General features: G+C 34.9%; 1 protein-coding gene across 2 annotated transcripts in view; it reads right to left on the reverse strand.

The window, feature by feature from the left end:
- LOC145256458 (equilibrative nucleoside transporter 3-like) overlaps positions 1–19,357 on the reverse strand; it is a 104,553-nt gene that overhangs the window by 53,789 nt on the left and 31,407 nt on the right. The window contains exons 1-2 of one of the 2 annotated variants that reach the window (XM_080115387.1): positions 17,188–17,357; positions 3,305–3,390 (exon numbers count right to left, since the gene is read on the reverse strand). In XM_080115387.1, coding sequence (XP_079971513.1) covers positions 3,305–3,363 — 59 coding nt within the window. In that variant the 5' untranslated portion in view covers positions 3,364–3,390; positions 17,188–17,357. Of the gene's footprint in view, positions 1–3,304; positions 3,391–17,187; positions 17,358–19,357 lie in introns of those variants that run through there. The other variant, XM_080115386.1, reaches the window with a different exon arrangement.

Genomic DNA, 19,357 nt, shown 5'->3' on the forward strand with positions numbered 1-19,357 from the left:
TATATGTTTTTAGATAGAGTAATGTGGTTCTTGGTTGTCTAACCGTGTCTAATTGTGTCGGATATATATGTGAGAGTCAAAACAATGAAAAGAATATTCTGTTGTCATAGCCCTAGTCATCACTTATCAAGGCCCAAAACCACTTGAGGATAAAAGTTAATGAGATGAATAGATTGTTAGTTGAAAGTTGAACCATATTAAAATGGAATGAATAAAATTTACATTCTTATGACGATGTTTATGACAAGTATTTGTTGACATTGAAGATGACCACGTTGTAGCATGCAGGGAAACATCCATGATGGAATGATCATGGAAACGGCAATAACCCTATGCGGGGTGGAGTATGAAATTTACAAGCGATCCCTAGTCACATGTATATCCCCCCCCCCATTAGGGGAGATGATGATGTTAGGTTTTTGCAACTCTTGCAGGGAGGTGTCAATGTCCTCCTACATGCAGCACCTGGAATTGGTCATCCATTTGGTACTGACCAGGCTCAACATTGTTTAACTTCAAGACTTCCAACGCGTACTGGTATGTGAACGTGATTATGCCGTATATGATAGTAACATCCATGTGGTAAAATGTTTCAGAAATGGGAAGTTATTAGAAAGAAACTCTGTTCATGGAAATTCTGTTTTATGTGAGGTACATGGAAGAAAAGAAAATTCGGGTTTGTTTTACTATACACATTTTAGTGAGGGCAACACGGAAGGTGAATGATAACCTGTGAACAAGGCTTTATTCATCAAGAAGTACAGTAACAAAAGGAAAGAGAATTGTTAATATGACATTCACCCCGGGTGGAAAATGTTCAGAGTGGGGTTATGGAATGATATGCAAAAGTTCAAGTTTAAGCATCTCTATTTCTCAGGTGGTAGGGGTGGACACGTTGTTGCTTATGAATAAGTTCTGATGGGTTTTTATCGGGCGCTATATCGACGAATAAAATTTCCCGGGATGTTTCAGACATGCACGGTTCTAACAAGGTATCTGGTTGTAGAGGTTCAGCTTCCTGTGAGATATTACCGTCATTAGTGTGTGGCAGTGTATCTTGCGGTTTTGGGGCAAGTTGTTGCAACGACACTGTTTCCTCTTTTTCAGTTGGGAGTTTAACATGGGCATACTGAGGGTTGCATTCCAGCAACTCGACTTCGTTGACAAATAGCTTGTACTTAGATAACCGTAGGTTACGTTTTATCAGAACTGGGCCTGGATTTAAAAGCCAACTGTGAAGAGAGATGCCAGATATGTATTTACGGTTGAACTGGAATATCCTCTTGTGAGGTGTAGCGTTAGTAGTAGTACACAGTAAGGAACGGATGGAGTGTAGGGCATCATGTAGAACTGTTTCCCAATGAGAAATTGGTAACTTTTTCGACCTCAATGCTAGCGATATTGTTTTCCATAGGGTTGCATTCAGTCGTTTCACCTGGCCATTTCCCTGTGGGTTATAGGCAGTTGTGCAGCTTGTTGCTACTCCCTTCTTATGCAGAAAGTCTGTTAGTTCCGTTGAGAGGAATGATAGACTTCTATCAGAGTGACTGAGGGAAGGCATGTCAAACAGTGAAAATAGTTGACAGAAACAATTTATGATTGTGAGGTCATATCTCGACAAGGAAAGGCAAAGGGGAAGCGCGAATATTCGTCGATGATTGTCAATAGATATTTATTTCGACTGTTAGATGGCAATGGGCCCTTAAAATCAACACTTAAGCGTTCGAATGGTTGAGTCGCTTTGATAAGCTTGAAATTGGTGGGATGGAAAAATCTCTGTTTTAATTCTGCACAAACTGCACAGTTCCGAATAGTTCGTCGAATATCATCGATGGAATAAGGAAGATTACACAGGCGTACAAAATGAGACATTCGTGTTATACCTGGATGACACAATGAAACGTGTAGGTCTCGAAGGCCCGTTGGGTTAGTCAAAGAGCAAACCGCTCAAGAAAGTGTGTCCGCGGCTGCATTCTTTTTACCCAGGGCGATAGATTACGTCAAATGTGAGTGCCAATAGTTCTATTCCCCAGCGTTCCAACTTCTCGTTTTTTATTTTGCTTGAATGTTTTACATCGTTTATTTCCGTATTACGTTTAAGTTATTTCAACGCAATTTTCTTACAAAGAAATCTACTTTAACCCGTTGACAACCATAAGAGCATTTTACAACGGCGATTTACCCACCGCCTTCCTTTTTTCTTTTTTAAATTTATTCTCCATTTTTTTCATACACCTTTCTTAAAAACATTCATACATTTTTTTACACTACCAACATAAATAAATAACTCCGAAAATGTTTTTTTTTAAAATTATGTTACAAATAAATAATCAACGCGACAAAACATATTTTACTGTGTACGTTTTCAGCATCCCAATCATTATTTTTTTTGCGTTTAAATTAAAAGATATATCAAAATTTGAATTTAAGTATTATGATATCTGTTCAGTGCACATTTATGTATAAGTATGGGAAACCACTTATAATTCAATGGCTGTAAAGGTTTTTTTTTTTCAAAAATAAACAATTATAAACAGAACGACTCATAGAAATCTATCTATATTCTTTTTACATTTTAATATACTTTCATAGAAATGTTTTTGTTATGTCACACTATTATCTTTACATCACAAGTGTCACACTCATAAATTAATTCCATAGCTAATATAACATACTGATCCAACGGGTTACGGGTAGTCTAGTATAGAGATAAAGGACTAAATTTAATATATAATTATGATGGCGGCTATCGAAAAAATCTGATTATAGAAAGAAATTAACACGTTTATACAACCTAATATTACAAGCGTATTTCAGAAGTTTTTATCACTGCACAAGCAGAAAGGCCCACCCTATAACATCAAATGTAAATTCTTGTATATGACAGGGGCATGTTTGAAATGAATGCTTCTGTTTACAGCACAATTGAACCATGAGACTTTAAACTTTAAATGACGCCATTATTTACAGATAATTTTATAAAATCAAAAAATCAACAATAGATTCTCTACAGTGCAATGTAGACTACAATGTATTGTGGGCCAAGTTACTGCGAAGAGGCATGCGAAGTCTTCTCCTGTTACACTGCATGGGGGTGTCCCTAGAGCAGTCAATCAATCAATCAATTTGATTGAAAAAAAGGATGATTTCACCGATTTCAATAAAATAAAAGTATGGGAGGGTGGAACATTTGTTGATTCTCATTCAATCCCGGACAACGCCAGGTCCCTTACTATTATAGAAATATATTATATATATATATATATATATATATATATATATATATATCTTTGTAGATACTCACCTATCTGGGGGTGAGGGTGACGTTTCCTCATTATCAATAAGTTTCGTTGTTTCTGACATCGTTAAGGTATCTTCTTTGTTAAAAATCTGGAAATAAAAAAATAAATTTCCACATTTTAGTAAAAAAAATTGAAAAGAAAAACATTGGTTTCAGTACAATTATTCCAATAAAATAAGGCACGAGTTGTCTCCCCTGCAATGACTTTGATTTGAATAATTTAATTGTTAATCGCAATTTGTGTTGGATTTTCAAAAAATAAATCTAACGGGAGTACTTGAAGATGTTTGCGAAAAGTGCAATTTCTGCCAAATGGGGTGGCCCATTTCAGTCTTAAAGAGAGAAAGTAACTAGAATTTCTCCGTCGTTTCAAATATTTTAGACGTTTTGTTTCTCATACTTTTGAATTGAATCTCAGTTCTCAAACATAATTCATTCGTAAAAGCTCTTCTAAAACTGAACCATATTTTTTTATTAAAAATAACGTAGGAAGCATAAATTTGTTAATTCTTTTAAATAAACTATTTTTCATGCATTTAATTCTTTATAAGAAACGATTTTTCATGCATTTAATTCTTTATAAGAAACAATTTTTCATGCATTTAATTCTTTATAAGAAACAATTTTTCAGGTATTTAATTTTTTATAGAAACAATTTTTTAGGTAGTTGTTTTATATAAACTATTTTAGGTATTTAATTCTTTATAAAAACTATTTTTAGGTATTTGATTCTTTTAGATAAACAATTTTAGGTATTTAATTCTTTTATATAAATTTTTTAGGTATTTAATTCTTTACATAAATAATTCTTTAGGTATTTAATTATTTTATATGAACATTTTTTTACGTATTTAATTCTTTTATACAAATTATTTTTAAATATTTAATTCTTTTATATAAACTATTTTTTAGGTATTTAATTCTTTTATATAAACTATTTTTTAGGTATTTAATTCTTTTATATAAATTATTTTTTAGGTATTTATTTTATATAAATTATTTTTTAGGTATTTATTTTATATAAATTATTTCTTAGGTATTTATTTTATATAAATTATTTTTTATATATTTAATTATATATATATACAAAATTATTAGTACTTCAGTTTATGGAGCATACTATTTTGAGATAGGATTTTCAAGTTAAATTTAATTTTTTTACAATATTTTTGTTCATTAAAATGCTAGGTGAAAGTACAGAAGAGTTACAAAAAATTTCTCCCTTTTTTTTTAATTAAGAATGGATTTCTAAATAATGTTATTATATCAGCATAGTCTATAAACTGCACAAGTACCAAATTATTAAACATCAGTTATATTATCGTTTTTAATAACTATAATGTATACAATTTTATTGTGTCAAAATATATCCTTTTGAACAGTTTACGAATTAAGATTATTTTTAGTATATTTAATATTGATTCTTTTTTTTTTTTTTCCAAAATGTCTAGTAAAATGGTTACATTATACTAGACATTGTGCAATAAAAATTTTTTTTAGCAATATCAAAAATATCGTTGTTTAGAAAAAAAAAAAACAGATACAAAGAATAAAAATAGGTATATAAACCTGGATTTAAAAATCGAGGAGTAACCATTTTTGAACATGCATTTTTACTTAATTCCATCGCCATGATAAAAAAAATGAAAAACACTACGTACATTTTCTTGAGGATGCTATTTCAGAAGTACATAGTATAGCATTCTACAATATGTATTCACTAGGCATGCAACATTCCCGATCTGTATATTTTAACAGTTTTCATGATGTGCGATTTTGAAATTAATATGTTTGACATTTATTTCCGCCACCAAAATTAACCATATCAGAATTTTTATCGACTTATAATTAAGTTGCAGCTGGAATTCTTTAAAAATAGACATAATAATCATTATGTATAGAATTATATTGATCGTACATACTTACTGTCATTTAATTCAGTTTTATTTGATGATACTTTAAAAATTGTCCATCAGTGCAATTTTGCTATTATAAATGATGCTCATTTTTCATACCTCAAAACGAAGGCCGAAATTTAATTAAAAATAATTGTACTTTTACTTCTTATTATTCTTATACTAGGAATGAGGAAAACACCTTTTGTGACATTTTTGCTGGTTATTGATTTCAAAGTTGCGATTTTGTAATTTACACTTGTTCGTGCTTGTTCACCCTCAGCAGGGTAGTGTATCCTGCTGATTCTGCTTCATTATCAGTGGAAAGTAGATGTAGAATCCAATTCTAAATATGTTTTCATGCCAATCTTTTAAAATGCATATTTGAATCATGAGTCTGGGAAAGTAGACATAAAAAAGCTTTTATCATTTAGATAGATTGAAAATCTTGTTTCCATTGACAACCTGAATTGTTCAACAATGGTTAGAAGGATTCCACTAAAGTCAGAAATACTAGAAGTAGATTGGGCAGCTTTTGACAGAAATAACCTCAGAGATAAATTTGTAGGTATTATCATTGATATGGTTGATGTTCAGTAAGTTGTTTCTTTGGTGATTTCTTCAAATGGACTCAGGAACTGAATATTTTTTCGAACAAGTCCCCATTCGTAAGTTGTTAAGGTACAAATCTCACCAACAGTGTACATTAAAAGAGCTTTTCATTGTTCTTAATTTATTTTCAGCATATAATATGTTGAATTCCACCATGTGGTCAAATCTTGAATGATATTGTTTGTTTTTTTTTCAAAATTAAGCTAATCATGTATTTCAGTTACTTTGCTAATAGGAAGTGATTTTTTTTTTTTTAATTTTTTTATTTTTTACACAGTGATCACCACTTATCAAGGCCCGGAAGCCACTCAGGGATAAGGGTTATTGCAAGTACATTACGTTAGTGTGGAGATTTGATGAAGTGTTTAATTAAGGGGGCGGTTCATTAGGAATTTGTTAACATTGGACTTGAAGACATCCAAGTTGTAGTCCGGAGGGAAGCAGGCAGACGGAATAGAGTTCCACAGGTGTGCAGTTCCAAGAAAGAAGCTTTGTTCATGGAATCCGCGTTTTGATTTAGGCACAGATATAGAGTGGGGGAAATTTTTCACAGTGGATTCAGCTAGACGGGTGTTTTTTGTGAAAGATTGGCGAGGGGGGACCAGAGACTTTTTAATTTGATTTGAGCACAATACAATAAATGTTAAGGGGTAAAAATTAGGGTCAAAGTTTTTAAAAAATTGACCTTTGCAGTCTCTACCAAATTACTCAGCCAATTTTCGCTCTAAATATTTTAAATTTTACATAAAGTGTATTTAGACAGGGCAGACAATTGGTCTAAACATTTGAAATTTTAGATGTAGGTTACCTGGACATGAGTCAAACTTTTTAATAATATATATATATATATATATATATATATATATATATATATATATATATGCATATAAAGTTATGAACAGTACAAAGGCCCGAGGAAAGCTGGGCTGAACTGCCAGTAAGTAAATAAAATCAACTGCTTTTCTTTTTTGGGAGGGGGGGGGGATAGTGTTGAAAATGATTTATTGCGTGAACCTTTTTTTCTTCGTCTTCTCATTTCCGACTATTTAGTACAAAGAAGTGGTAACAAAAAGCAAATTTTTAACAAATAAATGTTATCAAAGGCCAGATAATTTACTCTTCTACCTATCTGGATATGTTTTTAGTGTTTTTACTCATTTAAAAACTTGCTCACATCTTTGGTTCTATGGAACGAAACTACATAAAAAAATTTGCATGCTTTTTGAAGATTATACTATTCTATGGTTAAAATTTTACATCAATTGGTAAAAAAGAACCTATATTTTCAACCAATAAAATATGGCCAAATTTACCTACATTTGTATATATATATATATATATATATATATATATATATATATATATATATATATATATATATATATATATATATATTGTTGGGAGGCAGCTCCAGTTTGCCAGGCCACCAATATATATATAAGGAAGTAAATACGAAATGAACTTTTTAGAAAAACTGCAAAATTTAGTTTATAGGTGTGGACAAACAAGGCAACATATGTGATTGTTAAATTATATAAAGCTGGACCAAATTTACCTACATTTGTATATATATATATTGTTGGGAGGCAGCTCCAGTTTGCCAGGCCACCAATATATATATAAGGAAGTAAATACGAAATGAACTTCTTAGAAAAACTGCAAAATTTAGTTTATAGATGTGGACAAACAAGGCAACATATGTGATTGTTAAATTATATAAAGCTGGACCAAGCTAGTGATAGTGGAGAAACGGTAGTAGGGGGAGGAAGGCAATAGATGCTGTGTGTAGTAGGCATGTGATGGGAGGAGAAACAGAAGGAGTGTAAAGAATAGTAAGCTAGGAGGAAATAAATGCATCGTATAGGTAGGTATACGAAAGAAAGAAAAAGAGGAGGAGTGGGAGGAGCAGTGAGTAAGGACAGAGGGAGGAGGTAAAAGATAAGGTGGGTGCAGACTATCAATGAAACCATGTGAAGAAATAAATCTTGTAGTGGGAATAACAGCAAAAAGTAAACAAGTTCACAATGTAAAATTACAACATAACATAAAGGCTGGATCATTAGAATATCTCTGACATCATACTGAAAGTTACTCTACATCTTGTACTGCGAAAATACTGTCACTACCGTAATGGCATTCACCTGGAATGTGTTGAACAGGATCAAAATGTGTTCACTGCGTGTTGCATCAAGGCAGATCGAAAGCAGAGCCCTGCACATATTTTGGTCATTCGCGGTTTCAAAAAAGTGGGGGTCAGCTAATATCTTTATGTTCGTCTTCAAAGTTTTTAGGAGAGGGGGGAGAAGGCGAAGGAGAGAACGCGAAAATGAAAGATAAAGAACCAGAGAATTACAGGAGAGAATGAGAACAGAAAAGAACAAGAAGAGGGAACGAAGGAGAGAGAGAGAGAGAGAGGAGAGTGAGTGACGGGAAAGAGAAAGAGAGAGAGAGAGAGAGAGACCAGAGCGGCCGAGGGGGAGAGAGAGAGAGAGAGAGAGACCAGAGCGACCGAGAGAGAGAGAGAGAGAGAGAGAGAGAGACCAGGCGGACGAGGGGGGGGGGAGATCAGAGCGGACGAGGGGGAGAGAGAGAGAGAGAGGGAGAGAGAGACCAGAGCGTCCGAGAGAGATAGAGACCAGAACGGTCGAGGGAGAGAGAGACCAGAGCGGACGAGGGAGAGAGAGAGAGAGAGAGAGACCAGAGCGGACGAGAGAGAGAGAGAGAGAGAGACCAGAGCGGACGAGGGAGAGAGAGAGAGAGAGAGAGAGACCAGAGCTGACGAGGGGGAGAAAGAGAGAGACCAGAGCTGACGAGGGGGAGAAAGAGAGAGACCAGAGCTGACGAGGGGGAGAAAGAGAGAGACCAGAGCTGACGAGGGGGAGAAAGAGAGAGACCAGAGCGGACGAGGGGGAGAAAGAGAGAGACCAGAGCGGACGAGGGGGAGAAAGAGAGAGACCAGAGCGGACGAGGGGGAGAAAGAGAGAGACCAGAGCGGACGAGGGGGAGAAAGAGAGAGACCAGAGCGGACGAGGGGGAGAAAGAGAGAGACCAGAGTGGACGAGGGGGAGAAAGAGAGAGACCAGAGTGGACGAGGGGGAGAAAGAGAGAGACCAGAGTGGACGAGGGGGAGAAAGAGAGAGACCAGAGTGGACGAGGGGGAGAAAGAGAGAGACCAGAGTGGACGAGGGGGAGAGAGAGAGAGAAACCAGAGTGGACGAGGGGGAGAGAGAGAGAGAAACCAGAGCGGCCGAGAGCGAGTGAGGGGGAGAGAGACGAGACTATGGGATCGGGAGAGAGACGCGACTATGGGATCGGGACAGAGACGCGGACTATGGGATCGGGAGAGAGACGCGGACTATGGGATCGGGAGAGAGACGCGGACTATGGGATCGGGAGAGAGACGCGGACTATGGGATCGGGAGAGAGACGCGGACTATGGGATCGGGAGAGAGACGCGGACTATGGGATCGGGAGAGAGACAAGACTATGGGATCGGGAGAGAGATGAGGTTAAGGGAAAGAGTGTAAGGATGAGTGGGTAGAAAAAGAGTTGAATGATGAGGAATTAGGGAAACGGTGGAACGAAGAGGAGGTAGAGAAAGGGTAGCAGGATGAGGAGGTGGAGAAAGAAGGAGGAAGTAGAGAAAGAGTAGAAGGATGAGGAGGTGGAGAAAGGGTGAAGGGATGAGGAGGTAGAGAAAGGATGGAAGAATGGGGATGTAGAGAAAGGGTGAAAGAATGAGGGGGTAAATAAAGGGTTGTAAGATTAGGGGGTAGAGAAAGGGTGGAAGGATGAGGGGGAAGAGGAAGAGATAGAATGAATTAAAAACAATTCATCATTTTAGATAGCAGATAATCGAAAGAAGTACTTGCCATTTTCAAATTATATTCAAGCCAGGTGTTTACTGTTTCTGTGTATACTGATATCTCTAGCAGAGTTTGCCTTCGATTATGAACAAGAAAATCAAATCGAACACACGTGAAAATGTGTTAACCGATCTTTAACCTTTTATCAAGAAACAAAAGAAACAAAAAAAGAAAAAAGAAGAAAAGGTGACATAGATATCAACCTATCATTTAGTATCACCTTACAAATAAACCGAATGACCAAATAAACATTTTGGTAACACATTTATTGACACTACCCCCTCTTTATATAAAAAAAAAACACAAAAAAAACACACAAATTTTAGTCATCGACGGACTGAATTGTTCCATTATCACAGTAAAGCTGACAATCAACATTTGTTTATACAAGACATTTTTTACCATCTACATTGCATTTCTCTTGGTATGATACTAATTGTTGACACCCATAACAAAAAATACAATTAAAACTTGTAAATTGAAATTAATTCACCGTAATTTATACTTTATATTGAAGAGGAAGGATCAGGGTTCAAATCGCATATAAACATTCTTGATTTTACACCGAATAAAACGGACGAGATTTGATTTGAACGTCACTAAAAAACTAAAACATTTAAAAAAAATGAAAAATTAACAATGGCGTCGACCCTGTCGGTGGGGCATTAGAATACGCCGACTGCCCCCCTGCAGAGGGGGGTAAAAGTCCCTTAATGGGGGTCCTGGATATGACCTTAAACTATATCCAGTGGTGAGGGCCCCAGCTTGTGAGCTTTGGGGAGTGTGGAGCCACCCTTTAATTACCATTGCTCCCAGGTCCACTCTGACCCGGAGTGGTAGTACCTGTTAGGGTCCCAACTATGGGTTAAATAGAAACCGACGTGAAAGCAACAAATATATTCTATTAAAAAGATTTTTCTTCAAAATCTTTGAATTCGGCAATAACCCAAAATGGGTTGATATGCCGTAAAACAAAAACAACCAACCAACCAACAATGGCGTCGCAATTATACAAAACAGGTATTATAAAACACGAAAAAACTTAGCACAAATATATATATATATATATATATATATATATATATATATATATATTACATCCTTTTAAAGTGTTTGTTCAATCATTATCCAAATGAAATAGAAAAGTAAAAGTCTTACCTTTCGTTTGAAATATTATGAAAAGGACATATAGATATGAATATCGAGAAAAATTCATATTTTAAGCAGATAACACCTAAAACAATTAACTTCCGGTTGAATGTGGCACCCGTTAACTGACAGAATTTCTTTTATTATTAATTTTTATTATCGTAATTTGTAGCCCGAAAAAAATATTTAAATTATTTTGGTCAAAGTTCAACGTTACGTCAACTGAAGACGCCTCTAAATTTTTCGATAAATCGACAACTATTTTGGGTTTCAGCTATGCTGAACACAAATATCGCAGTGAAAATTAGCGCCGACAAATAGTTTTCGAGATATAAATACCTGTATTATGCATCGTAATTTCTAGCAGTTTGAATTGGCCGCCATCTTTTTTTCAATGAAATGGGATAGTGAGTATGCGATGTGTATAGTTAAGTCTACGAGTTGCAAACGTTTATTCAACGTCATTTCTTTCAAAATAAACACCTTCACCTCCCCATGTTAAGAACGACTTTCGGAATAAACATCCCTCCCCTCCCCATGTTAAGAACGGCTTTCGGAATAAATGCACACACCCACCTCCCCATGTTAAGAACAGCTTTCGAAATAAACACCCCCACCTCCCCATGTTAAGAACGGCTTTCAGAATCGCGTTGAGTTAACTACACAGATCGTCTGCTCACTGCCGCGTGCGCGCACATGCTCAACATACCATTTTATTAAAACAACAAAGATGGCGGCCAAATAAAACTACTAGAAATTACATAATAAAATACAGTTATATATATCGTGAAAACTTTTTGTCTGCACTAATTTTCCCTGCGATATTTGTTTTCAGCATAACCGAAATCCTATAAGAGTCGTCATTTTTTAAGAAATTGTTGAGGCGTCTTCAGTTGGCATAACGGTGAACACGGACTATTATTTTTGTTAAATTCCTCGTTATTCTGGGGAATATCAATTTTTAATTCCTAAAACTAAGCTTTTTTTTTAAATCTTAACTAAATCCTTAAATTAACTTTATTGGAAACTTATTTTACATACAAAATTTTTGTATGGAATTAAAAACTAAAAGTCACATTTTTATTTAATATTAACAGATTGTAAAACATGCAAAGCACAAACAAATTTAATTAATTCTTAAATCATGATTGTTTCAGTGGGTTTGTATTACTGTACACAGATTCGAAAAAGTTGTCAAAAAAAACAAAACAAATATATAACAAATAAATGTTATCAAAGGCAAGATAAGTTACTTTTCTACCAAACTGGATATAATTTTCGTATTTTTATTCAATTTAACATGTTTATTCAGCTCGAAAAACATGTAGTGTTTACCGATGTATTGGAAAATTCAAGATGGCGGCCGATTCTCGCGTTAACACGGTAAGTTCAGGAAAAGGTGTTATAAATAATAAACTAGACAAAATACTATTAAAAACCACCGAATATATGTCAAGTTATGTCACGGTAACATATATTGAGCGAATTTCTAACAGTATTTTGTCTAGTTTATTATTTATTACACCTTTTTCCAAACTTACCGTGTTAAAGAGAGAATCGGCCGCCATTTTGAATTTTAAAATTATTCACTATTCAAAAACGGCATCGATTAAAAAATTTTTTTTTGAATTAACAGTAAGATTGTCTGTTTATTCATAAGTTAAATAATTTTAATATATTAAATAATTTTAATACATTAAATAATTTTAAGATATTTTTTTTGCTGAAAAATCCAGAAAAATCGTACAGATTGGCAACATTTGTGACCCAAAATCATTTCATCATTCCAGTATATTTTAATATGTAAAAAAATTAAAAACAATTCTGATAAAATCGCTTGTGGGAGGAGGGGGGAATATAAGTTTTTTTTTATTTTTGTATATTATTTTATTTCAGTTTATATATAGTTCAACTTTTTTTATATATAAGTCTAAAAAAAATTAACGAAATTGATCAATTATTTAATTTTTGTGAGAATTTAAAAACTTGCACCGTTTTCATTGTTTTATATTAAAATATGTAGAAATAACATGCGGTCCCATTTTTAGCTTTTTAGGAAATTTTATGAAAAATTCACTGGTTTTATGGAGAGTAAAAAAAAATATATTTTTGTAGATTTTGTCTTCTTGAGAATACTGCAAAAATTACAATGAATTAATTTTATTTTACAAGTTTTTACTGTTATTTGTTATGGGGGTTGAAAATTCCGCCTTTATTAGTGTCATACCTATAGTTCTCTTTGTCTGTTCCACTTTTTCTTGTAGATAACTGAGTCGACCTGGCTTAAATTTCGTATGGACCTTTATTATGATAAGGTGTAACGAACTAAGTATTATGGTATCCGACTCATCTCTGATTAACTTTCTATCACTTTTACCCTCACCACCACCTCTCCCATATATTGTTTAACGTCCCCCCTCCCAATTTTATATGTCTATAGCTTAATCTATTAACAGTCGAAAGTAATAAAGAAAAGAAAGAAAACAAGACTGAAATAGTCCATTATAAGCAAAAGGAAATATCACCATAAGCAGTCATACTATTGAATCTAGAGAGAGAGAGAGAGAGAGAGAGAGAGAGAGAGAGGATTTGGTCTTTTCTATTTTAACTGGCTTTAGAAACTCACTTTTTCTTTATTAAAAAAATCTAACCTAAACTCAATCTGCGACCCAACAATCCTTGACCTTTTGACTAAGATCAAACTGTAGTGTCTGTTTTAATACTACATTCCATCTATTCTGTCTTTGATCAGTAAACGAGAAGTCCTCCTAAACTGAGGCGATTCTTATTTTTGTCCTAAGCCAGGTGCACCTTGTTGGGAAGCTGGAGTTTCACGCACATTAAAAATCGACGTTGTGTCTAACTCTACTCATGGGGAGTCAAGTAAATAGGAAGCCAACAGGTCACATTTATTTTCCGCAACCTATAATATTGTAGGTATCTTAGATTGTTTGGCTTATTCAGACTAGTGTTCTCATCTTGAGATGCACGTTTCGACCGATGTAACTTCCAACCTTCTTAAGGTGCATCTTCTCGAACTCTGGAATCTGCACAGAATTTCGAATGTAACCCTTTATTCGGGTTTGTATTACTGTACACATAGATTCGAAAAAGTTGTCAAAAAACAAATATATAACAAATAAATGTTATCAAAGGCAAGATAAGTTACTTTTCTGCCAAACTGGATATATTTTTTGTGTTTTTATTCAATGTAACATATTTATTCAGCTCGAAAAACATACAGTGTTTACCGATGTATTCGAAAATTCAAGATAGCGTCTTACACCCTCTTTAACACCGTAAGTATGGAAAAAGGTGTTATAAATAAAAAAACTATACAAAATACTATTAAAAACCCGCCGAATATATGTCAACCTATGTCACGGTAACATATATTGAGCGAGTTTTTAACAGTATTTTATCCGGCTTTTTATTTATAACATCTTTTCCCACACTTACCGTGTTAAAGAGAGAATAAGACGCCATCTTGAATGTTCCAATACATCGGTAAACACTGTATGGTTTTCGAGCTGAATAAACATGTTACATTGAGTAAAAACACAAAAAATATATCCAGTTTGGTAGAAAAGTAACTTATCTTGCCTTTGATAACATTTATTTGTTATATATTTGTTTTTTGACAACTTTTTCGAATCTATGTGTACAGTAATACAAACCCCTTTATTCAATCCTCAGGGATAGCATGCTCCCGTTCCAACTATGATATAGATCTCACTTATCTATTTAAATGTATGTATGTATGTATCTTTGTATGTCTGCCTAAAACTTTCGATAGAGGCAACGGATTTTCACGAGATCAGTATCATTTTGAAGCTTGACCCTTTGGATGACAAATATCGAAAAATTAACAAAAGCATTAATTCCTTCACCCGCTACTGGGCCCTTTTCTACGGGAAGGGGTCGCTTTTTTTGCCGATATTTTCAAAAGTAATCCCCTTTTTTCGATTGTCCAGCCTTAACCTATGTCACTTCCGGTTTGGCGATGGGCGCAACAGCAAACACATCACTTTTTTTTTTTCATTTTCTCCTTCGTTGTACGGGTTCGAGCCTGCCTGCATACTAACAATTTTTCTATTTTTTTTTTTTTTTTTCTCAACACACACCTCCAAACACTCAGGCAATACCAGACACCAAGGCTAGTTAGCCATAAAATAATTCGCTATTATATTCTTCAATATTGTCTGCACTGAAGATTAAACATTCAACCTCCGGAAGAATGTCACTACTAAATTTTACCAAATATTTTATCTATTACGCCATGAATCCTTGTGGAAGGAGAAAGATTCCAGACTTTGATAACTTATATTAATCGAAATGTACCAGTAACACTCAACATGAGAACAATAATCTAAATAATCCAAATAATTAATCCTTATCTCAAAAATTCAGAAACATAATATCTCCAACTCTCCTTAACACTAACCCAATCTAACGATACTATGTAAGTACTAACACTGGTATTATGTACCCTACTTCCATAATCTGTTTTTAAAAACGAAATCAAACTCAAATTATTGACTAAATACAGCTGACACAGAATATAATTCTGTAGGAAATAGAACATGTAGTTAAGTTTTTTTTTGTTTTTTTGTTTTTTTTTCTAAAATTTCGTCACGTGGAGAAAATAATTATATAAACATACTCCAACAATATAAATATACTCAACTTAAATAATCAATTGTTTATGGATTTAAAAAAAAAGAAAAAAATCATTTCAAAGTCAACAGATGATAGCTTCTTTTTAGAAACAAGTGAAGCATGCACGGTCCCTGGTGAGTGCATAGTGAACGAGGCATTAAAGAATGACGTAAGTTCAACATATTGTAAAATAGTCCCAAAAACGGAGTGTTTTTATTAGCCCTAAAAGAGCCTCTGGGGCACACCCAAGAGTTACCGTGAAGTATAGACAAACAAACTTTAATAGAAATCAGTTAGTTACAACTTTTCAGAAAGTTTTATAAAAATCCAAAGCATCATTTTTTTTAAATAAGCACAACAGTGTCAATATTAGCCATTTTAACCCGAAAGGCACCCCTAGGGAGACAATCGGAGATTTCCTGAAAAATCCGTTCTGTTACTTTTTTACTCATATCATGTTTAATGTTTGTGCAAAGTTTTAAAAAAATTCCAAGGCGTACTTATTGAGAAAAGTGCAGACGGACGAATGGACAAGAGTGGAGGGGGTGGGGATCAACATAGGGGGATTACTCTGACTTTTTTGTTTTTGTGGCATGTCAATCCGATTCTTTTTTTTAATTTTTTTTATTTACTTACCTCCCTAGGAGGGAAGAGTTAGACACAAGGTCGGTTTTTAATGTGTGTATGTGTGTGAGTGTGAGTGTAGGGGGGACAGCTCCCCAAAAAGGGGAACTCTGGTTAGTAACAATTTTTTAAAAAATGTATCAGTCATGAAGGACTTCTTTTCCACTTACACAGACCAAAAAAATGAAGAGAAAAAAGTGCTGTACAGCATCAGTACAGATACTACACTTTGATCCTGACCTGAGGGCAAAGCATCCAATTTGAGTTATTTAATGTCGAATCCAACGATTTCGGTAAAAGTGTTCATGCTTCAAACTCTTAACATCGTTTAATATTAACTTTGAAATGCTGCCCGGCACTATTTGAAATGCCCGGCACTATTTGAAAACACATTATTAGAAATAAAAATCAAAGTTTCATTGGCATCTTTTTTTTTTGGGGGGGGGGGGTACTTCTATATTATACAAACGAAAAAAAAAACATTAAATTTTAAGTAAAACAAATAATTCCTACGTAATTGTTACATAGCAAATAGTAACATATCCAAAAATTATAGAAAACGATAAGGCAGAAAAATAAATATTAATGAAAAAACTGTTTCCGATAAAGTTGATGAGGAATAAACTTTGTCCGACATTTTAAATTACGTTTATCACGTGATGTAAACAACAGAACTTAATTATCTCCCCTGTTAACTTTTTTAGTAAATGTAATATATACAAATGTCTTTTTCTCATGAATAATTATTTTTCTACCTTATTGTTTTTCATAATTTTTGGATATGTTACTATTTGAGATCTGACAATTACATAGGTACCATTTGTTTAACTTGAAATTCAATATCTTTGTTCGGTTGTATAATATAGAAGCGTGCATTTTTTTTTTTTTCATCCTGATGGTGTCCCAGTTTACTTGACAAATACACTGTTGTGGTCATGAGTTTTTTTTTTTTCTCATTCGCTAATCCTATCTATTGTAGGAATATACCCCCCTCCACGACTCCATTCCGAACTAAAAAAAAAAAAAAAAAAAAAAAGAAGAAAATCAACTCCTTGAATTGGAACAAACAAACACAAATTACCTTTATCTTTAAGGATTTCTCCTCCTCTGACTAAAAATAGAGCCTGAAATTAATTTTAAGGTCCAGCTTGCTTAATGAGAGCAACAAACCGCATCAACAAGGATCAAACTTGTCGGTCACTGCCTTCTTCGTGTTAATCTACTCGGCAGCAGCAGCAGCAACAGCAACCTGGTTTCCAGCAGTAGTAACAATCGAAACCAACTGCTTTCTACATGGAACTGCCAGACAACAGTAGTTGTAAATAATAACCTTGCTACTACACGTGTGTAACCACCACTTCTTGGTTTGTTCTCGAACAAACCTTCCCAGACTTTGTATTTAATCTGAAGAGACAATGGACATGCTCTGTAAGGCACAAGGAGTTCATAATATTACACAACTGTACTTTTCTTGAACTGGCACTGGTTTTAGAAAAATCCACGACAATCGGAAACTCTTTGGCATTTTGGCTAGGAGCAAAGTGTAGTATCTACAATTAGAGATCGGATACTTTACTTGTAGCAAAAAAAACCCCGAAGAGTAAAGTGTTGTATCTGTTCTGATACAACACATTTTTCTGTCCTCGAGAAATCCTTTGAGACTGAGGCAATTTCAATTTTTGCTCCAATCCAGAATGACCCTCTTTTTGGAGAATTGTACTCCCACGCCCACACACTTAAAAAACCGACCTTACGAAGACTAGAAAGTGGACCCTGGGTTTACTTTCAGCAGACTCGTAACTCTCACTGAATGAATGAAATGAAACTGAGGCACTAACCCTAAGGCGGGTTTAACCGGCTTCCTCCAAAGAAGGAAGTTCCATGGGAGTATGAAATTCACAAGCGGTCCCCAGTCGCATGTATATTCCCGTTAGGGGAGATGACGATGCAAGCAGGTGTCGACGTCTCCCTACAGTACCTGGTATTACCAAATTGGTCACCCGTCTGGTACTGACCGGGCTCAACATTACTTAACTTTGGTGATCTAATGAGAACCAGTGTTTCAATGTAATTATGTTGTAAATTAACTCTCACTACCTTTATTTTGTCCTTCAGTCCTCACATTCCATGAGTGCCGGTTCTGACAAAGGGGGAAAATTGCTGTATTCTGGATCAGAATCTATCCATATGACACTTATTCTTGACTAGATGTTGACCTAGTAGTAGTAGTAGTGTTTTTTAAAGTTTCTTGCGTGAAGCGATTTCCATGAAAAAAAAACAAAAAAAAACCCTGCCCTCATAGGGAGGGGGCTTTGCGTACAAGTAACCTTCACAAGCTGGAAGTATTTGACCATCACTGCCTATGTCACATCCTACGTGTCCGCTGGCAACAATTTATCTCTAACAACACGGTCCGGGCACGCTGCAAGATACGCTCCCTTCAACAATCTCTCATTGACAGACGCCTTTGTAGGTTTGGCCGTGTTCTGCTGAAGCCCAGGTGACCTCATTTGTGAAACCATCGACTCAGCCCAACCACCAGACTGGAAAAAACGCTGTGGTGGCCAACTCAAGACCTGGCTCAGAACGGTGAAACAGGATATTGAAATGATTCTTGGACTCCACTGGTGGAGCCACGAATGCCTTATGCTTATAGTGGAAACAGCTTCTGACCGCTGCGCCTGGTCAAGCGTTATACAGGATGCAGTGAATTTGTTGGATGGAGCCGGCCGAACTGATCCAGGGTGAATGCGGCAACAACCAACCATGGTGGGAGGGGGTCAAGTAAATATAGGAATGGTGCTATCTGTGAGTTTTCCTAGACTAAATAGTTTATAAATAAAGCCTGAGAGTCTAGTTTACCCTACTGTTGAACACATAACGAAAGGAAGAATACATGGATTAATGTTTTCCAATAATATTCCTATTTACAATGCCTCCCCACGGGACAGAGTTAGACACCAGGGTCGTTTTTTAATGTGGAGAAAAGGAACAAAAATAAAAATTGTCTCAGTCGTGAAGGTTTTCTCCTCCACTGACAGAGAACAAGAAATTGAAGTGCAGCATCTGAAGAACAGATACTACACTTTGATCTTGTCCCAAAGGCCAAGTAAAATTTCTATGTTTTCCAATAATATTAGTGAAAAAACTGAACTCTGATTTTGTATGCTAAACCCATAAACATCACGTCTCATGTAAATTATAAGGTTACATATATCTATTATTACACTAAATATATCTTTTATTATATT

This window comes from Euprymna scolopes, chromosome 32, assembly GCF_053919585.1.
Source record: "Euprymna scolopes isolate OS-2025 chromosome 32, ASM5391958v1, whole genome shotgun sequence".
In the NCBI taxonomy this organism is placed as follows: domain Eukaryota; kingdom Metazoa; phylum Mollusca; class Cephalopoda; order Sepiida; family Sepiolidae; genus Euprymna; species Euprymna scolopes.